This window comes from Siphateles boraxobius, unplaced genomic scaffold (assembly GCF_051911475.1).
Source record: "Siphateles boraxobius isolate OS27281-9 unplaced genomic scaffold, OSU_SipBor_1 31, whole genome shotgun sequence".
Lineage (NCBI taxonomy): Eukaryota > Metazoa > Chordata > Actinopteri > Cypriniformes > Leuciscidae > Siphateles > Siphateles boraxobius.
Window position 1 is genome coordinate 3,370,894 of NW_027508931.1, and position 16,155 is coordinate 3,387,048.

At 36.4% G+C, this 16,155-nt stretch overlaps 2 protein-coding genes across 2 annotated transcripts; both read right to left on the reverse strand.

Annotated features, from left to right (window-relative positions):
• Nucleotides 1-362: 362 nt before the first annotated feature.
• cetp (cholesteryl ester transfer protein, plasma) lies at nucleotides 363-7,212 on the reverse strand. Its single transcript, XM_077193361.1, has 16 exons — nucleotides 6,992-7,212; nucleotides 4,799-4,910; nucleotides 4,593-4,724; nucleotides 3,729-3,799; nucleotides 3,531-3,618; nucleotides 3,248-3,317; nucleotides 2,983-3,043; nucleotides 2,773-2,864; nucleotides 2,504-2,683; nucleotides 1,933-1,983; nucleotides 1,581-1,730; nucleotides 1,419-1,486; nucleotides 1,283-1,325; nucleotides 1,134-1,203; nucleotides 969-1,054; nucleotides 363-845 (listed from the first exon to the last, which is right to left on the reverse strand). The coding sequence occupies exons 1-16, from the start codon at nucleotides 7,119-7,121 to the stop codon at nucleotides 768-770; spliced, it is 1,482 nt and encodes a 493-aa protein (XP_077049476.1). The 5' UTR covers nucleotides 7,122-7,212; the 3' UTR covers nucleotides 363-767.
• Nucleotides 7,213-8,640: 1,428 nt separating this feature from the next.
• Nucleotides 8,641-16,006, reverse strand: herpud1 (homocysteine-inducible, endoplasmic reticulum stress-inducible, ubiquitin-like domain member 1). The gene is made up of 8 exons (XM_077193362.1): nucleotides 15,578-16,006; nucleotides 14,879-14,956; nucleotides 13,923-14,006; nucleotides 13,431-13,579; nucleotides 13,206-13,316; nucleotides 10,817-11,182; nucleotides 9,805-9,922; nucleotides 8,641-9,699 (listed from the first exon to the last, which is right to left on the reverse strand). Exons 1-8 carry the CDS (start codon nucleotides 15,731-15,733, stop codon nucleotides 9,535-9,537), a joined length of 1,227 nt encoding a protein of 408 aa, XP_077049477.1. The 5' UTR covers nucleotides 15,734-16,006; the 3' UTR covers nucleotides 8,641-9,534.
• Between the last annotated feature and the right edge of the window lie 149 nt (nucleotides 16,007-16,155).

Here is a 16,155-nt window from a genome sequence, read left to right on the forward strand (position 1 = left end):
AACATAGGTTAAACCCAGGTTTAAAATTAAAAAGCCAGTTTCATTTAGTTGACATATTAGAGTCAACGGTAGGCCTATCTATCACTCCATAAATCAGAAAATACTGTCAAAAGCCAGAAGAAACTCAAGATTTTTAGGAATAAAATGTCATGCTATATAAACTGAGCAAATAATTAATGAACAAACCCCTCTGCAAAAAAGTACACAGTACAACATTTAGTGTATGTAAGTGCTACTGAAATGGAGATTTCTGGCTCAGTGCTTGAGAAACAAACTCATTTAAAGAAAACTGGCGTATTATTCAAGATGTCTCCTTTTGTGTTCCACAGAGGAAAGAGTGTTTGAAACAAGATGAGAGAGAGTAAATGATAACAGAAGTTTAATATTTGGGTGACCAATCCCTTTAAGAATTGGTAAAATAATAGCCCATGTCTTTCGGAAGAAGAACAGGTTTAACCAGAAACCTGCAACACACAATCAGGCGTGACAGCACCAGGAAATCTTTAATAATGGTAATGCAATCTCTTAGTTGCATTATGGAGGTCATGAGATCATTTTCCAGAAGGACATGTAATAAAACAAGATCACTGTGATTCACATTTTCATATTTACAAAATTGATCAGCTACACAAAACATCAAACTTCTTTACATACAAGCAAATATTCCAGAAAGAGTCAATCATATTTTTGTGTGTATGTAATGTATGTGTGCATGTCTGTGAGTGTTTTTTTTTTGTGCGAGAAAAATGGAAGAGAAGACAAGACTGTCAATCCAGTGTCCTTTTCAGGAATTCCACCAGCAGGTGTTGAGGAAAACCAAAATCCAGCTGGACTACCACATACCCCTGTACATTTACAATTAAAAAAATAAGACAACAATTTAACCGTTCAAAGTGTTTTTCTTTGATATCATACATTATGACTGATGACTTATGATTAATAATTATCTGCTAGTAAAATATACTCACGTCCTGAGGTAAAACTTCAGGATTGATGATGTCAAAGAGATAAAGCCCCTGTTCATCCATCAAAGCGGTTAATTCTGGCTCCAGGTCTGAGGGGAGAGATTAAATATGATGCAAAGATATAGAAACACATGATTTATATTGCTTGGTTATGGTGGCCACACTTACATGATACGACTTTGGGGATTCCCATCTTTTCCACAGCCTCCTGTAGATAAACTCTCAAGCTGTCTGCCACCTTTGAGGAGGTCATACAGCATTTATGATGATAAAATAGGTGATGTATGAAATAAATAAATGAATAAATTAATTCTCACCTCAGTGGCTCCTTCTGATGTGGAGACTTTTTCTATAGAGATACTGCAATCGTCACAAAACAGAAAAGAAAACTTTAAATCAGGGACATAAAACTGAAAATGTGATCGTGTAGAATCTATCTCCTTTATAACTTACTGCTCTGCAGTCGCTTTCAGAATTAGTTTCTTCTTTGCATATGAGGCTTTTACAACAACTGTCACATCCTGTAAGCACATAAACCCAACATAGTGAAACTGTCCCAATAACAAGCATTTTTTTTGTCATCTATATCTACCTCCTTAATGTGCTTTAGCTTACCGTCTCAAAATAAAGTACTGGCACGTCTTGACTATCCAGTAAGAGCTGGACTCCCGCCACAGCTCTGACAGATGTGCCCTCTTTGGTGGTCCGCAAGTGTGGAGCTGACACACTCCTCACCTTTAACATTGGACCCTCTGAGGACAGCCACTAAAGAGAATGTAAAATCTGCCGTCACACTTGCAAAAACACGCAGGTGCTCTAGTTCGAAATGACAGTTGGTGTTTTTCAAAAGGAAAACATTTATTTGCATGTTCCAATGGCAGTGTATAGTCATTGAGTCATTCTAAAATGGCAGTCATTTCCTTCCCTTTGTGCAGTTTGAATATTCATAATGAGTGTTTTAGTATACCTTGCTCAATAATTCAGGCCTGGCTGAGGACAGCTCTGTCTGAAACAGATCCTGTAAAATAGACAGACACATGCACGTGAATATGCCAAGAAAAAAATCATTGCAGGGTTAATATAGTTAACTAAAACTAAAGTGATAAAAAAAACTGTTACTCCAAAATAAATTAACGTTAACTAATATAAAAAAAATTCATTTCAGCTAGTTCGCAAAGCAACATTTATCATTTAACTTAATTTACTAAAATAACTAAAACATTTAAAAAAAAATTAAATAAAATTATTTATACACACACACACACTCACACACACACACACACACATATACTGTATGTAAATAAATATATATATATATATTTTAAATTAATTTAATTTAAATAGATTTTTCCATTTTCCTAAAACAAGATTTTCAATGCAAAAAGGTCCTTTTACCTTTTTCATGTTTTAGATGTAAAAACATATCTGCTCAAAAGCACCCCCTGGAGTTTAAAAGCATTCATTACATCACACAAATGCTGCGTATAGCGGTAAACCAATACAAATCCAAACACATCTAATACTGAATGATATCATACTGTGAGTTCTGTTCCAGAGATATTGCGAATAAATCGGCCATCATGGTGTGCGGCGCCCATTATGGGGTCAAGAAGCCCATCGGAGATCCAGAAGTAAAGCATGCGGTTCTCCGTCAATTGGGAGGGGTTAAACACAGAGGTGTTGAGGTCTGAGGTCACATTATTAAATATAACCAAACCCTGTTCATCAGAAGAACAACATTAATCACATAATAAGATATGCATTTGTTGGAACAAAATCTTTAAGAATAAAATCTTTATAATCAGACCTTATGATATGATTCTATATAATTAGATTTGATGATGGGGGAAGAGGTCACAGAGATGTCTACGCCGATGTTCCCATCACTAATAAACTGCTCTGCACACACAGAGAGATATGTCACATATAATACAGAGCAGATACACATAACACATAACCACAAACTCACACAAGACTGGTACATTCAATAAAGGCTTATGAGAGCTCTGAATTTTACCTGCTTGCTCCTGTATGAAGTCTGCTAGTATGTTGGCCACATTGTTTATTTCCTTACAGATCTGTTATAAAGGAAAAGTAATGTTTTTTGTGCTAATGTTTTGAGAACCTGATAACAATTGATAACCAGATAACTGGTAATAAAGTTCTATTGATGTATCTTCCTGGAATAATGTTTGTTTGAGAACCTTGCTAGAACGTTAGCTAAAATTCTGAGAACATGCTAGCAGGGAAATCATATGGAACAGGAAACTGGGCACACTTACCTGTGACTTTACTACTAACTTCACTGTGAAAGTCACAATGTCTGTGAACATTCTTTTCAGCCATCCAGGTCTGCACACAGTCAAAATGAGACTCATTTAAATGTTCTTGCAAATTAGCAGTGCTTAAGGGTGGAAATATGATCAAATAATCAAGGAAGTGCTCTTTACTCATATCCAAAGACTTTGACCTAGATATAAATCAAAACCCAGATCTAAAGGTTGTTTGTATCGTTGCATGGTCTGATCACTTGTGTCTCTCAGTAATGTGAAATGTCGAACTCACTCTCTGTCTCCCTGCAGGAGCAGCTTCAGTTTGTGAAATGTGAGGTAACAGTCTGATGTGTCTGCAGCCACTTTGCCCTTTCCACAGTCTGAAACACACAATCACATCTCTTTTCAGACAATAACTAATACAGGGAATTTCAATTCAGGATTAAGCAAGTAATGTCAAACCGTGCCGTCTAAACAAAATGTGACTTACATAGTTTTGGATTGATGACCAGGTCAATTTGCGACTCAACTTCAAAATCCAATGACTGTTTCAGGCTGAGTCTGTTTAAGAAAGAACATGGCAATGCAAATTTAAATTGATTTAACTGTTGTGATAGATAGAAAGAAAGACAAACTAAGCAACAATAAATGGTATTTGCCACAAATACGGTATACTTTGTTGTCTCTTGACTTTCAAGTAATAGAGGCACAAATTCCATGTTAAAATGTATACAAAAAAATGTAAGATTACTAAAAATCTATTCAATCCTTTTAAGTTATTGGGGAAATATACTATATACAGGGTATACACACATTTCTGATCATTTTTGATGTCCATTTAATGCTTATTTCTATGAAATAATTCTAAAAAATTACAATCCATTGGTTTACATTTTTATTTAGACATGTCCAAAATTTTGCAAACTTCATAAAAATCTAAAAGAAAAGAAAAGAGCTCATATAACGTTTAGTCGGTCTTCCTGAGGTTCATGATCGCATTTTCTGAAGGCTGAGTACCTTATCATTTTCACTGATTTGGCTTAAAAAAACAGAAATGTGATGCTGTAACTGAAATATAAGTGTATGTAATTTTTTATTACACACTGACTGGAAGAAACCTTGAAGAACTTTCTCCAGATAGGAGCACTTTTGGACTAAGTACCCTAATGAACGCTGTTCAGTGAAGCAATGTGAACAGCAATAATCTGCCACAGGAAATCTTTGCGTGTTGAGAGGTTAAACAAAAGACCACTGTTTTACAAAAACATATGTAGAATAGAGCAAAGGGTTAAACCGCAGCTGTGCTATTGCAGAAACCTGATCCTGATATGTGGTAATAAATAGAAACACTCACAGCCAGCTGCCATATCCATAGTTGATGGTCCCTTTGAATACAGCAGACACGTTTGAAATGGAGATCCCAATTCCTTCATTCTCTTTCAGCTCAAACTCACTATTTCCAATGGAAAGGTTATGGATCTCTAAGCTGTGGGTGATGTGGGAAAGAAGAGTGTCAGAATGTCACCACATAACATGTAAGAAAGTGCAGGAGTTCCTTACTTGTGGAATCCGTATTTCACTGTCCCAAAGCCAATTGACCGTTCTCCCTCCACGCTGGGATATCTGGCATGCTGAAAAGCGGCCTGTATGACTTCAGTAGTCTTCTCATTCACTGAGGAATCAAGGCAGAGATATATTTATTCTCTAGTCAAGGGTTTTCCAAACTCGCATGGGGTTTATGAGTTGATGAGAAGCTAATAATGAATTAAATCATAAAAAAATTAAAATTAATTTATTTTTCAAAAAACAAACAATTTAAAACACATCCTATAAAAACATTAAATATTTTATCTCTTAACCTGAATATTTTATTCATTAATCAACAAACTATGAACAAGTGACTGTGTTGTTATATGATTGAAATATTGAATAAAATTTCAGGGGGTACTTCAAGTAAATATTTTAAGTTAAAGTGGTTCGGCTGCCAAAAAAACTTTGAGAATCCCTGGACAAGTTTTTTTAGTTTAGATCTTAGTTTAGTTATATTTTAGGTCAAAATGTATAATTATAAGCAATGTTGGGGGTAACTCATTACAAGTAGCTTGAGATACGTAATCCGATTACTTTTTCAATTTACAACAAAATATCTAAGGTACTTTTTCAAATACGTAACACTAGTTACTTTTTCACATTTATTGACTGACAGCTCTCCTGTCCCCATGTTGAGAGAAATAAAGTGATGTGTTGTGTGCGCTGTGTAAACATGATGTTTATTTTAGTTCTAGACTAAATGTGAACATGCATTTACTCATCTCACTTGCACGAAAACATTCAGTATTCCTCAAATGAATAAAAACAGTCAAATGCAATCTCAGAATTTTAGGCAAAACTTTTATAATTAAAGGTGCTCTAAGCGAAGTCAGGTGACGTCACTTCTTTTTGACGTTTAAAGTATTGTAAAACAAAACGGAGGCTAGCTAGACCTACATTATACAACTGTTTTAAATGAAATATAGCATGTTACATAGCATGACACCTGTTTCATGTACACTAACTATCTATTGAAAATGGATACTATCATTTATTCTGCCTGAGAAAAGAGGCTCTTGATAATGTTTGAAGTTATTTATAAAACTATCATTTTAAACAAAATACCCTCTTTTTTGCTATCTGGATAGCACTAACACTGTAAAAAATGATTTTTTGGTAAGGTAAATACTACTTAAAAAAAACAATGTAATTTACAAGAAAAAGTTAGTTCAGGCAAGAATAAAAAAAAAAAAAAGTAAATTCCATATCAGTACTTAAGTCAAGCGAGTAGAAATGGAAGCGTAAATATCAACTCAATAAAATTAAGTAAAAATTACTCAACTTTTCTGACACTGGGGTTCCCATCATGCACGGGACCTCGAATAATTAATGAGGTTCATTTTTCACTGGTTGCCAGCAGTATTTACACTGTTTTATCATTGCTTTTGTTGTCAGGATTTAGTAACTTGCCATTTTGTTACATTTCGAGTAAATTTTCTACTCAAAATGACACAAAAACGATCCATCAAATGTTACCGTCATTGTGTATTGTCTACCAAGTATTGAGGTCTTTGCATTTTCACATCATGCTTAACATCTTACATGTTGAAGTTTAAATTACTTAGATACTCTAAGTAAAACACTTACTATAAATGACTGGTATATTTCAATAAAATTGTTTGAGTGAAATGTAATGCAAAGGCAAAGTAAATTTCAACTAAATTGAAATTAATCGACCTTTTACTAGCCAAGTTAACATTACTTATTTTCTTTGTTACTTTCACTTAACTAGGTTAAGTAAAGTTTACTTAATTCCATATTCCAACTAAAATTTAACTTAACGAATTCTAATTAAAGCTACTGATGAATATGTTTATGTTTTTACTTGGCAAATCTTTGTAAATTTACTAGCATTTTCTAGTGGAAAAAGTTGCCTAGCTTTTTTCAAGTAAATCCTACTCCAATTTTTTTTCAGTGAACAGTTACACTGTTTTTTCCATTTTAAGTGTAAAATACATCCTTAACCTTAAAAATCAACCTAAACCTCAAGCTTAGTATTGACTAAAACTCTAGGCATTGTTTCTTTCTTGCTTTAATTATATTACCATTATTTTGCACTCTGATTGCTTTGAATGTATTCTGCTCCAAAATAATGAATATCAAAACATATACTCACTTACAATCAAGGTCTGACTATATAGGAATCACTGAGAGAATACTTACGGACTACAGCTGCAGGATAGGTAAGTCTACAAACAGCTCCTGTAAACCTGTAGGCAGAGGGAGGATCCAGACAACAACTACTTATTTTGACCAGAGCGAGAAAAAGGAGCAACGCTGTACTCCTCTCCATCTCAACAAAGTCTAAATGGACACAGATGAGCTTCTCTCTCTTAATGTTATTAGGGCTTCTCTTTCAAAATAGCTCTGTTTTTTTTCCAGCAAGTATCTGAGTAGGAGGGACAGATTCAGAGGTAGGCCCAAAGAAAGAGGGGGTGGACATGGTTTGTAATGTTTGATTTGCAGTGCCTCTCTTTTGGAGAACAGAGGAGAACATGCAACTGTCCCTGGGGTCGACTAACAAATGTTTCTCAAGGTTATTGGAGGACAGTAAACTGTGCACAGGAATGTTTTTCTGGACATTCTGCTGTTCAAAACAAATAAGAGATAGGACAGAGTGGACAAGAACGGGCCAAAGTCCAGAGGGGTGGACAAGCTCTTAGGCGGTGGTGTAAAGCGCAGAAAGGACACCCCGAAATGGAAAGTTATGTAGAAAAAATAATAGAAATACGACTGGACGTCATCACCACAGTCCACAGGAAGTGGCTTTAGAAAGGAATAAGCCATACAAAACAAGTTATGATGCTTACCAGATGAAAGCCAACAGACAGTTGGGTATGCTTATGGATATATATTATAATCGGGCCATGATAAGTTTCTGTGTTGTTAAGTATTCTATTCATCACTATAGTATTCATTGGTCTGTCCAAATATAGGCTACATGTGACACGATCTTGGTCTATGTATTTTGGGACTCTTAGTTTGAAGTTCTTTCTGTTCTGTTTTTAGTTTCCCTTTTCCTGTTTAGTTCCCTCATTGCCACTGTGTATCTAATCCCTCAGTTCTTTGTCTTGTGTTGAAGTTTTGTGCTGGTGTCTTTATGTATGGTTCCTGATGTTTATTAAATGTGATTTTACCGTTCATCTGCGTCAAGCATCTTTGTCTGGATTATCAAAATCAAGCCAGTGTGTGACAACATGACAGCACACTATCAAATATTTAAAGAATAGAAAAAGTTTGCCATTCTTGCTTAGAATACACACAACGCAGATGCTAATTGTACTGCAACTTGCAAAAATCTAAATAATACCATTTCAGTTGGACAAAAACCATATAGTAGAAAATACAATTACTCAATTCATAGAATTTTGAATACTATCTCTCACTCATAAATACTTGACAAATGATAACTGAAAAATGTAAAACTCAATTACCCCCCACACTGATTACAACCTCAACACATCAATAAGTTCAAAAGACAGGAGTCCGTTATTTTAATTTTTCATAATCTGGTTAATCTGGTTAAATGAAGTGGTTTACATCAGTCAAAATAGTCACTTTCATACCTCACATTTAATTATTTATTGTATGACTATTTATTAGTCCGACTGAAATCATTTTTTTAAGTGCTTTTACATAAACTGGTAGCAGGTGCCTAAATGTAAAACCTAAAATGAATTTTAAAAAAAGCAATTTTAAAAATTTAAATTTTTAAAAAAATAAATAAAATCAAAACAGGAGAAAACCTATGCTACACAAACAGAATGCAGCTCGCATTTCTAATACACTTTTCAAAGAATTTCAATATGAAATTGAAACAAAGTTGTTTATTTCTTTTTTCATTTTCTGGTACAAAGAGGCTTATCTTATTAATGTTAATAAACAATGCTATTTTATACATACAATTAAATGACAGCAATGCTACAGTGTTGATAAATACCAGATTAAAAACGTATTTTATAATCTCTCAGAACCATACCTGTCCTAATTTCTGTCCTCCACTCTTGCAGGTACTAAAGTGCAGTTTCTTTGTTCAAAGAAAATGCAAAATTGCACGTCACTGAAATTGAAATTCATTCGCCTTTGTTTCATCCCAAAGTCAACAGCAAACACTGGTGCTCTTTAAATAGCTAATTCTGCTCAAACTACTTGAACGCATACCAAACCTTCTTCATAAATATTAACAATATTCATTTCACAGGTTGAATACAATTTAAAAAAGAGCACATGTAAGCATATTTAACTTGCATAAACACCATTAGCTTCAAAGTGCCACAAATGCATTCTCCCAAGCACCCTCCATCTATTCATGCAAAATCAATGTATGGCCTTCGTTGTCCATTATACTAGAACCATAATAAGATAATCCCATGAGTTTAATCCTTGGATCACTCATCGTAGAGCACTTCAAGAGAATGAAGCCCTGGTGACAGGAGCCTATATAAGAGGATCAGGCCAGGAGACTGATACCATTGATTCCAGCCGGTGTAGTTCTCTAAAGTGCTAAGCAAAAACTGTCCAGAAATATTTACAACTCCATGTTCATGTTTATACAGAATGTGCGAACCAATGTTCACATAGGCAAAGGACTGGAAAGTGCTACTATTTCTAGTACTTGTAGCCTTCATGTATAATGTCCAGTCTAAATGGTCAAGCCAAGAGTCTCTAGGGTCCAGTTTTGTCGTTTCAGTCCAAACGCTTCCAAATCAGTTTGCAATGCCCTGTGGAGCCTCAGGTATCAAAGAAGCGAAAAAGGCTTTGAAAAACACCCAGGCTATCCATAGGAGGGGTGGTCTAACTGGGGTAACAGGCACTGCTACCATGACGGGTTCAACAACTTCAGCATCCTCCACTTCAGCAGGGGGCGGCACCTTCGGGACAAAATGAGAATTATTAAATCACACACATGCCTACACGCCACTTATCCAAGTATAATTAGTTCTTATTTTCTTTCTTAAAAAGAAACTATGACTCACTGGTTCTGGATGTCTGAGCTCATTTTGGTTCTGCTGGTTCTGTATGACCTCTGGTGCTGGCTGATTGTGAGGCCTGGCTTGGGGTCTCCGTCTAAAAGGAAACCAGCCTGCTGTGTGTCTGAAAGAGAGAAGAAGAACCATAAGAATAGCTTAAAAAAGGGAATCAGACCTCCAGGAGTTAAATTTCCATTAAAATTACACAATTTATTTTAAAATAGTCAGCCATTAGCACCTCAACTTTGCTCATTCATACATTACTAAATCACGAGAGGACGCCCAAACTGTTTGTACGGTAGGGTTGGTCAAGATAAGGCCATAACATTGAACAGATCAGATTAAGCTAAATATTGCTGGAGTGCTACGCACTAGTCTGCAGAGCAGTCAAACTGCCACGTTTGCAGAGATAAAGTATCAGAAGTTAATTGTTATCAGTTATAACAGCTGGAGCTCAACAAAATAAGTCCCAGAATGCCACCAACCAATCAGCAGTCATGTGTCCTGCGTCCTTCTGCTAATTTTTGCTTGCATAAGCTACTCATTCCTTTCATACTGCTGAGGAATGCATGCGTGATAGTTTGTACACTGACGAATGGCTCAAAGCCTGAACATATCTAACTGAGTGTGTATCTGTGTTTATTAACGGATCTCACACTTGCATTCTTCCACTGACGTGGCCAATACAACATACTAAAACAAACAGAGATACCTGCTCTATAATTCATGGCCGCAGCAACACTAAACATACAGTGCTACCAAACTGAATGATTTCTGAATTAATGATTCTTATGAGGCATTTCATTTTTTTTTTTGTGAATCAAAAAGATACAGCACAATCAGAGTATTCCAACTCCCAAACAAATGACTCTTATGAACTGATTCTTTAGTGAATTAAAAACATAGAGTGTGACCAGTGTAGTCCAAAATACCAGAAAAAATTACTCGAAAACACCAACCACATGTTTCTGAATATTATGTTTACAAAATAGATGTTTGGCATTCAGTTTAAACTTACAGGTACATAATAACCAGGCTGCTCATGACCAGGACGAAGCGGCTCATGCTGGAGTAGTAGTACACAATGCTCAGGAAGACACCCAATCGGGATGCTGTGTACACCCAATCCAGCCAGTCGCGGTTTATGTCCTCCTCGTCTTCCATCACAGGGCCACCCTGGGCATTCATTCTCAGATTCTGATTTGCTCCCTCTGGGTTGATGAACGCAGGACCAGGGGCGTTCTGATTGGCTGGCAGGTTGTCGATGGGACCTTGATTGGGTAAAGCTGCAGGTACAGCGGCTTGATGAGGGCCGACAGGCAGTGAGGAAGCAGCGGCAGGGGCGCCCATCGGAGCGGAGGCGGCAGCTGTCATGGCAGCGTGACTGAAACAAACAGACGTTTCATTCACAGGTTGTACAACAGTCTGATAGGCCTGGATATAGTGTGGCTGCAAGAGTAATCTTAAACCAAAATCGTGATATGGCGATTATCAAATCACAAAGGCTGTGATTTAAATAAATAAATATATTCGCTGCATGTTTCAGAGTGAAGCTGTGTTCTGCCACGGTGTTCTTTTACATGCGAGCTGCTCATGATCTGGGTGTTTTCAGTGTCTCAGAGCATCTCATTTCACAGTAAATGCTGCTCCACACGAACTCTATCTCTGCACGTGCTGAGAGTTTGGGTCGCTTATATCGTGCATTTTAAAACGTTTAAAGGGCTCCTTGTGCTTTAATGCAAAAATAAAAGCTTGATGGTATAATGTTTGAAAATAAAGACAGCCATAAATATTAGTTTTTGTATTTTTCTCAATTTTCTTAATTTTGTTCAATATTACTACTAGATAAGATATTTCATAGCTTGCATATATTTTTATTTAATAGTAATAATACATTTAAAGGGGAACTATGCCGTTTTTTTAGCTTAACTGAACAGCTTCGGAGGTATTGGAATGGTTATATGACTTTTTTCGGGTTGAATGGTGGCCGTCGTGGTCGGAAGAGTCTAGAAAAAGGAAACGAGAATCTGACAGCGTGAGGAACCGGACAAGAGTCCCACTCGCTCAGGCTTTCACTGTTAAAGTTGATTCCTGCGATTATCATGAAAACAGTTGTCAATATCTCACATAATTATCAGGACATAAATAAGCCTACACGTTGTAAATAGTGTAAATGAGCGCAATTTGCAAACTATTATGATAAATTGCAATAATCATGTCTAACGACTTCATAACGGACATTGTTACGAAATAATGCGACGTACATGTAACTTTATTGATGTCATCTGGCATTTTGTAATGTTTACATTACACTCAAAAAACACTAATGAAATTATACAGTAGGCCTAGGCTATTGGCTATTTACTTGTAATTTAGCTGCAATCATGTAAAACCGTTATAAGCCATCTAACGCGGTAGCCTACTTTATTATTATAAAGTGCAGAGGTCGTGAGTGCAGAGACGCTCTGGCTCTGCGCGAGTTGTATTTACGACAGTGACGTTAAATACAAGTACTCTACAGCGACTCTAGGGGTCGCTGTTTGAGAAAAACAGAATTCCTGCATAGTGCGCCTTTAAAGTGCCCCTATTATGCAATTTTAAAGGCTCATAATTTTGTTTTGGAGGTGTCCTAAAATAGGTTTACATGCATCCAAGGTCAAAACCACTTTCATTTTCTCATAATATACATAGCATATCACATTTCTCAAAGAGTCTGAAAACAGTTTGTTCGAAGATTCAGTCTCTCTAAACCCCTCCTTTCTGCGAACATACTCCGCTCTAAATAGTCAGACGGCTCCCAGTCTGTTGTAATTGGTCTACAGCTTATCACCATATGAACTTTAGCTCCGGAAGCAAAATGACATCGGTTTTTCCGTACCAATTCCAGTGTGAGTCCTTATCACTGCATGCAAAGTGGAAAGCGCTAAAACTCGTCTTCTCGACATGTTGACAACACGTTGTTCACGGTCAGCAAATGAAGACTATAGGCTGGCATTATGTAACTTCTAACTTTGTTAAATTGTTATGTAGGTATGTAACAGGAGGTGAGACTGGAATTGTTGAGGACTCGTTTCAGCAGTTCAGAATCGATTCTTTCTTTTAAGATACAATCTGATCTTTAAAACTTTGCTGACATTTTATGTTCAGAAACAGCTATATTACACATTGCATGAAATGTAAAATTCGAAAAAGCATATAGAGGTGAGGACACTTTGATGATAATAAAAATTGGCAAAATTGTGAAGCCCTAAAAACATGCAAACCTGGAGCTTTTTTCCTTTTCTTTTTTTTTTAAATCTCATTTTGCAATCGCAATTTTGATAAGGAAGGAAAATGTGTGCAATTAAATGTTTTTTTTTACCTAAATCGTGCCAACATTGTAATATGCCTATATAGGGTGTACTTACTATTGCATGTAGTATTGGCGGGCATACATTTGCTGCAACCACAAAAGCTGTTGTGGACTGTAAAGGGAGTATGTGGGGAAGGCTGGGTGGGTCATCGTTGCTGTTACAGGCCTGTAAATGAAGGACAAACATTAACATTACATTCAACTTACACATTAACAATCATACACCTTTAATACTTACTTCCAACACTGAAACTCAATTTGACAAAAGACAAGAACTCACGTAGATGTGTCAGCACTGGTGCCAGGCCAGGCGCCATGACCTCGCTGTCTAAGGCCATCCGTAGAGGTCACGGATGGTCCTGGAGACTCTGAGCTCTGGGTAGCAGTTAGTGGGGAGGGCTGGGAACTCTGCTGCTGTGTTGATGTCACCTACACCAAAGATTTGAGAGAAACACATTTGAGTTTTAAGCAGGAAAACCAGAACAGGTGCATGAGACACTATGAAACTTCATGTGAAATTTGCTACAACATTTGGTTTATGCAAACAAGGATGTTAGAAAGGAACAGGAAGTAAGCAGCTGTGTGGTGAAATCTCCACCCAACTGAACAAGCACAGCATTACTCTGAGAGACAGTAAACTGCCACATCTGAACCGTAATATAAATTCAGGACATGAAACTTATAAATAAACAGAATGTCTGTTTTTACATGTAGCACTAAATCTTATCACATGGTGAAAGCGTAATATAAACAGTAGATGGGAAAAACATACTTTGGGTCTTGCTCCTAGCTGGGCACCAGGTTGTGGTCTCACAGCACACACTAGGTGAAGCGTGGGCTTGGTATCTGGAGGAACCTGCAGAAAAAGTTTTTTTTCAATATTTTGACATAAAGAAGAGTTAAGATGCCATTTGAGGAACTATCATTATGTGAAAGAGAAAGCTTTGAGAGATTGGATAAACCATGAGACTATCACATTGTTTTTTATCTCTGTGTCACGCTTTGACGGCATGGAAGTCTATCAGGTGACCGGCTTGTACTTACAAATGTACTTTTTTCAAATTCACAACTCGCTTGAGAGGCTGCTAAGTGTTGTTTCTCTGAGCAGCTTTTAAGTTAGACTTATTCGACCACATGTCTGTGTGTCCACCCGTTATTATTATTATTTTGTTGTTGTTGCCTTGACATAAACAATGACAAAACTATCACTGTTTTGCCAACACCCCTGCCTTTCAGGATAGCTAAATTTATACATTGAATCCTTTCTGTAGTTTCAGGGACATGGCCATGCTTTATTTCTACTGTAAATTCTGCCATAAATAATGCTTACAATTATTTTTGATAGATATTTCTGGATGCTCCTACTGGTAATTTATACAAACAGCCTGCAAATAATTAGTTAAAATTTGTATTTGTTTAATAATAAAATAATATTATTACAATAATATAATTTAAATATATAATACACATAAAATACAAATAATACAAACAATTGTATCATTTTAAATGATAATTTTCAAATATAAATATTAAATATTAACAAATATCTGGTATTCAAAAATTGTTTTTTAAATTTCATAGTTGGAAGCAGGTAAAGATAAAATAAAATACTGTAGAAAGTAAACAAGTGTACCCATGTAAACAACCCATGTGTACATGTCTGTTGCAGTCACCTGTCAACCCTGAAATAAACACAAAAAGCACCCTATAGATGGTAAAGTCCCTCACCTTTGAGAAAACATCTCTCACAAGCAGGTTGTCCTGAAGCAGCTTGCCTGAGTAAATGAGTCTCTGGTCTTTCTCAGCCTAAAAGAAAATGAGTCCAAAAGTCAGAAAGTACCTAGAAAGGCCGTTTTGAAACACTTTATTTCAAGGTGACGTAGTTACACGTTACTACAGTAATAACAGTAAATTATGCATAATTACAAGTAACTAACCCAAAACCAAACCATAACTCTATAGTAAGTACATGTAGTTAATTAATATTACTAAATACTTATTTAAGGGAATACAATGTAACTACGTCACCTTAAAATAAAGTGTAGCCGTCTGTTTTTGCACAATGATATTAAACTAATGGTTCAAATGACAGATGTTTGTGAGAAGTAAAAACATACAACAAATTTCACGTGTAACGTACCTACCGTTACTGAAGTTGCTTACGTATAATGTCAAAATAACTACACAGTAGAGGAATGGTGTGATAAATGATTAATTTACTAACATTATAAAAGCAGAGACCAATTGGGGTGGAAATTCATCTTCTGTTTATAGAGTGCAAATGATTTATTGACAGTAACGTTAAGATATTTCCTGCATTGCTCAGCCATGCTAGATGGGTGTTGTAACGTTATGTTGTTGAGGAATGCTTCCGACTCGCTAGATGTAACCCGATACCCATAGAATAAGAAACCAATCCAAACCTACCGGGTTGTTGGGATAAACCTCGGAGAGGTGACATTTGAGGTCTTTTACGGTCCAGTCCACGCGCACTCCCTCGATCAGCTGATCACCGTGAAACTGATTTGGCGTTTTAATAACCAGCGAGATAGTCTCTTTATCCGAGACCTTAGAACTTTCCATTTTTCCTTCGCAATCTAACCTACTAGAACTATATTAATAATCGCACAAAATATCTACAGTAATTTTCTAAGACTTCACGACTCGATTTGGTCAAAAGGACAATACACGAAAAGGAAAGGTAGGTTCCTGATTAAGAAGTTTCGGGCTGCTCATAAGCCATGAAGTATTTGCGTGTGTTGTTTCCAAACACACTGTGGCCGCCTGTGATTGGCTGGTACGAGCTCGTGTTCAGACGTGGAGCCTGTCCTGAAGCCCCACGCACTGCGCAGGCGCACTGAGAAACAATCTTTGGATTTTTTTTCACCCGGTTTACTGTAAATGTTGTGATTGCATCAGATGGCTATTATGAGAGCTTCTTATTATCTGAGTACAGTTTTACAGAAATATGAGCATGTCTGTTCACGAATATGGGACACTTTGAG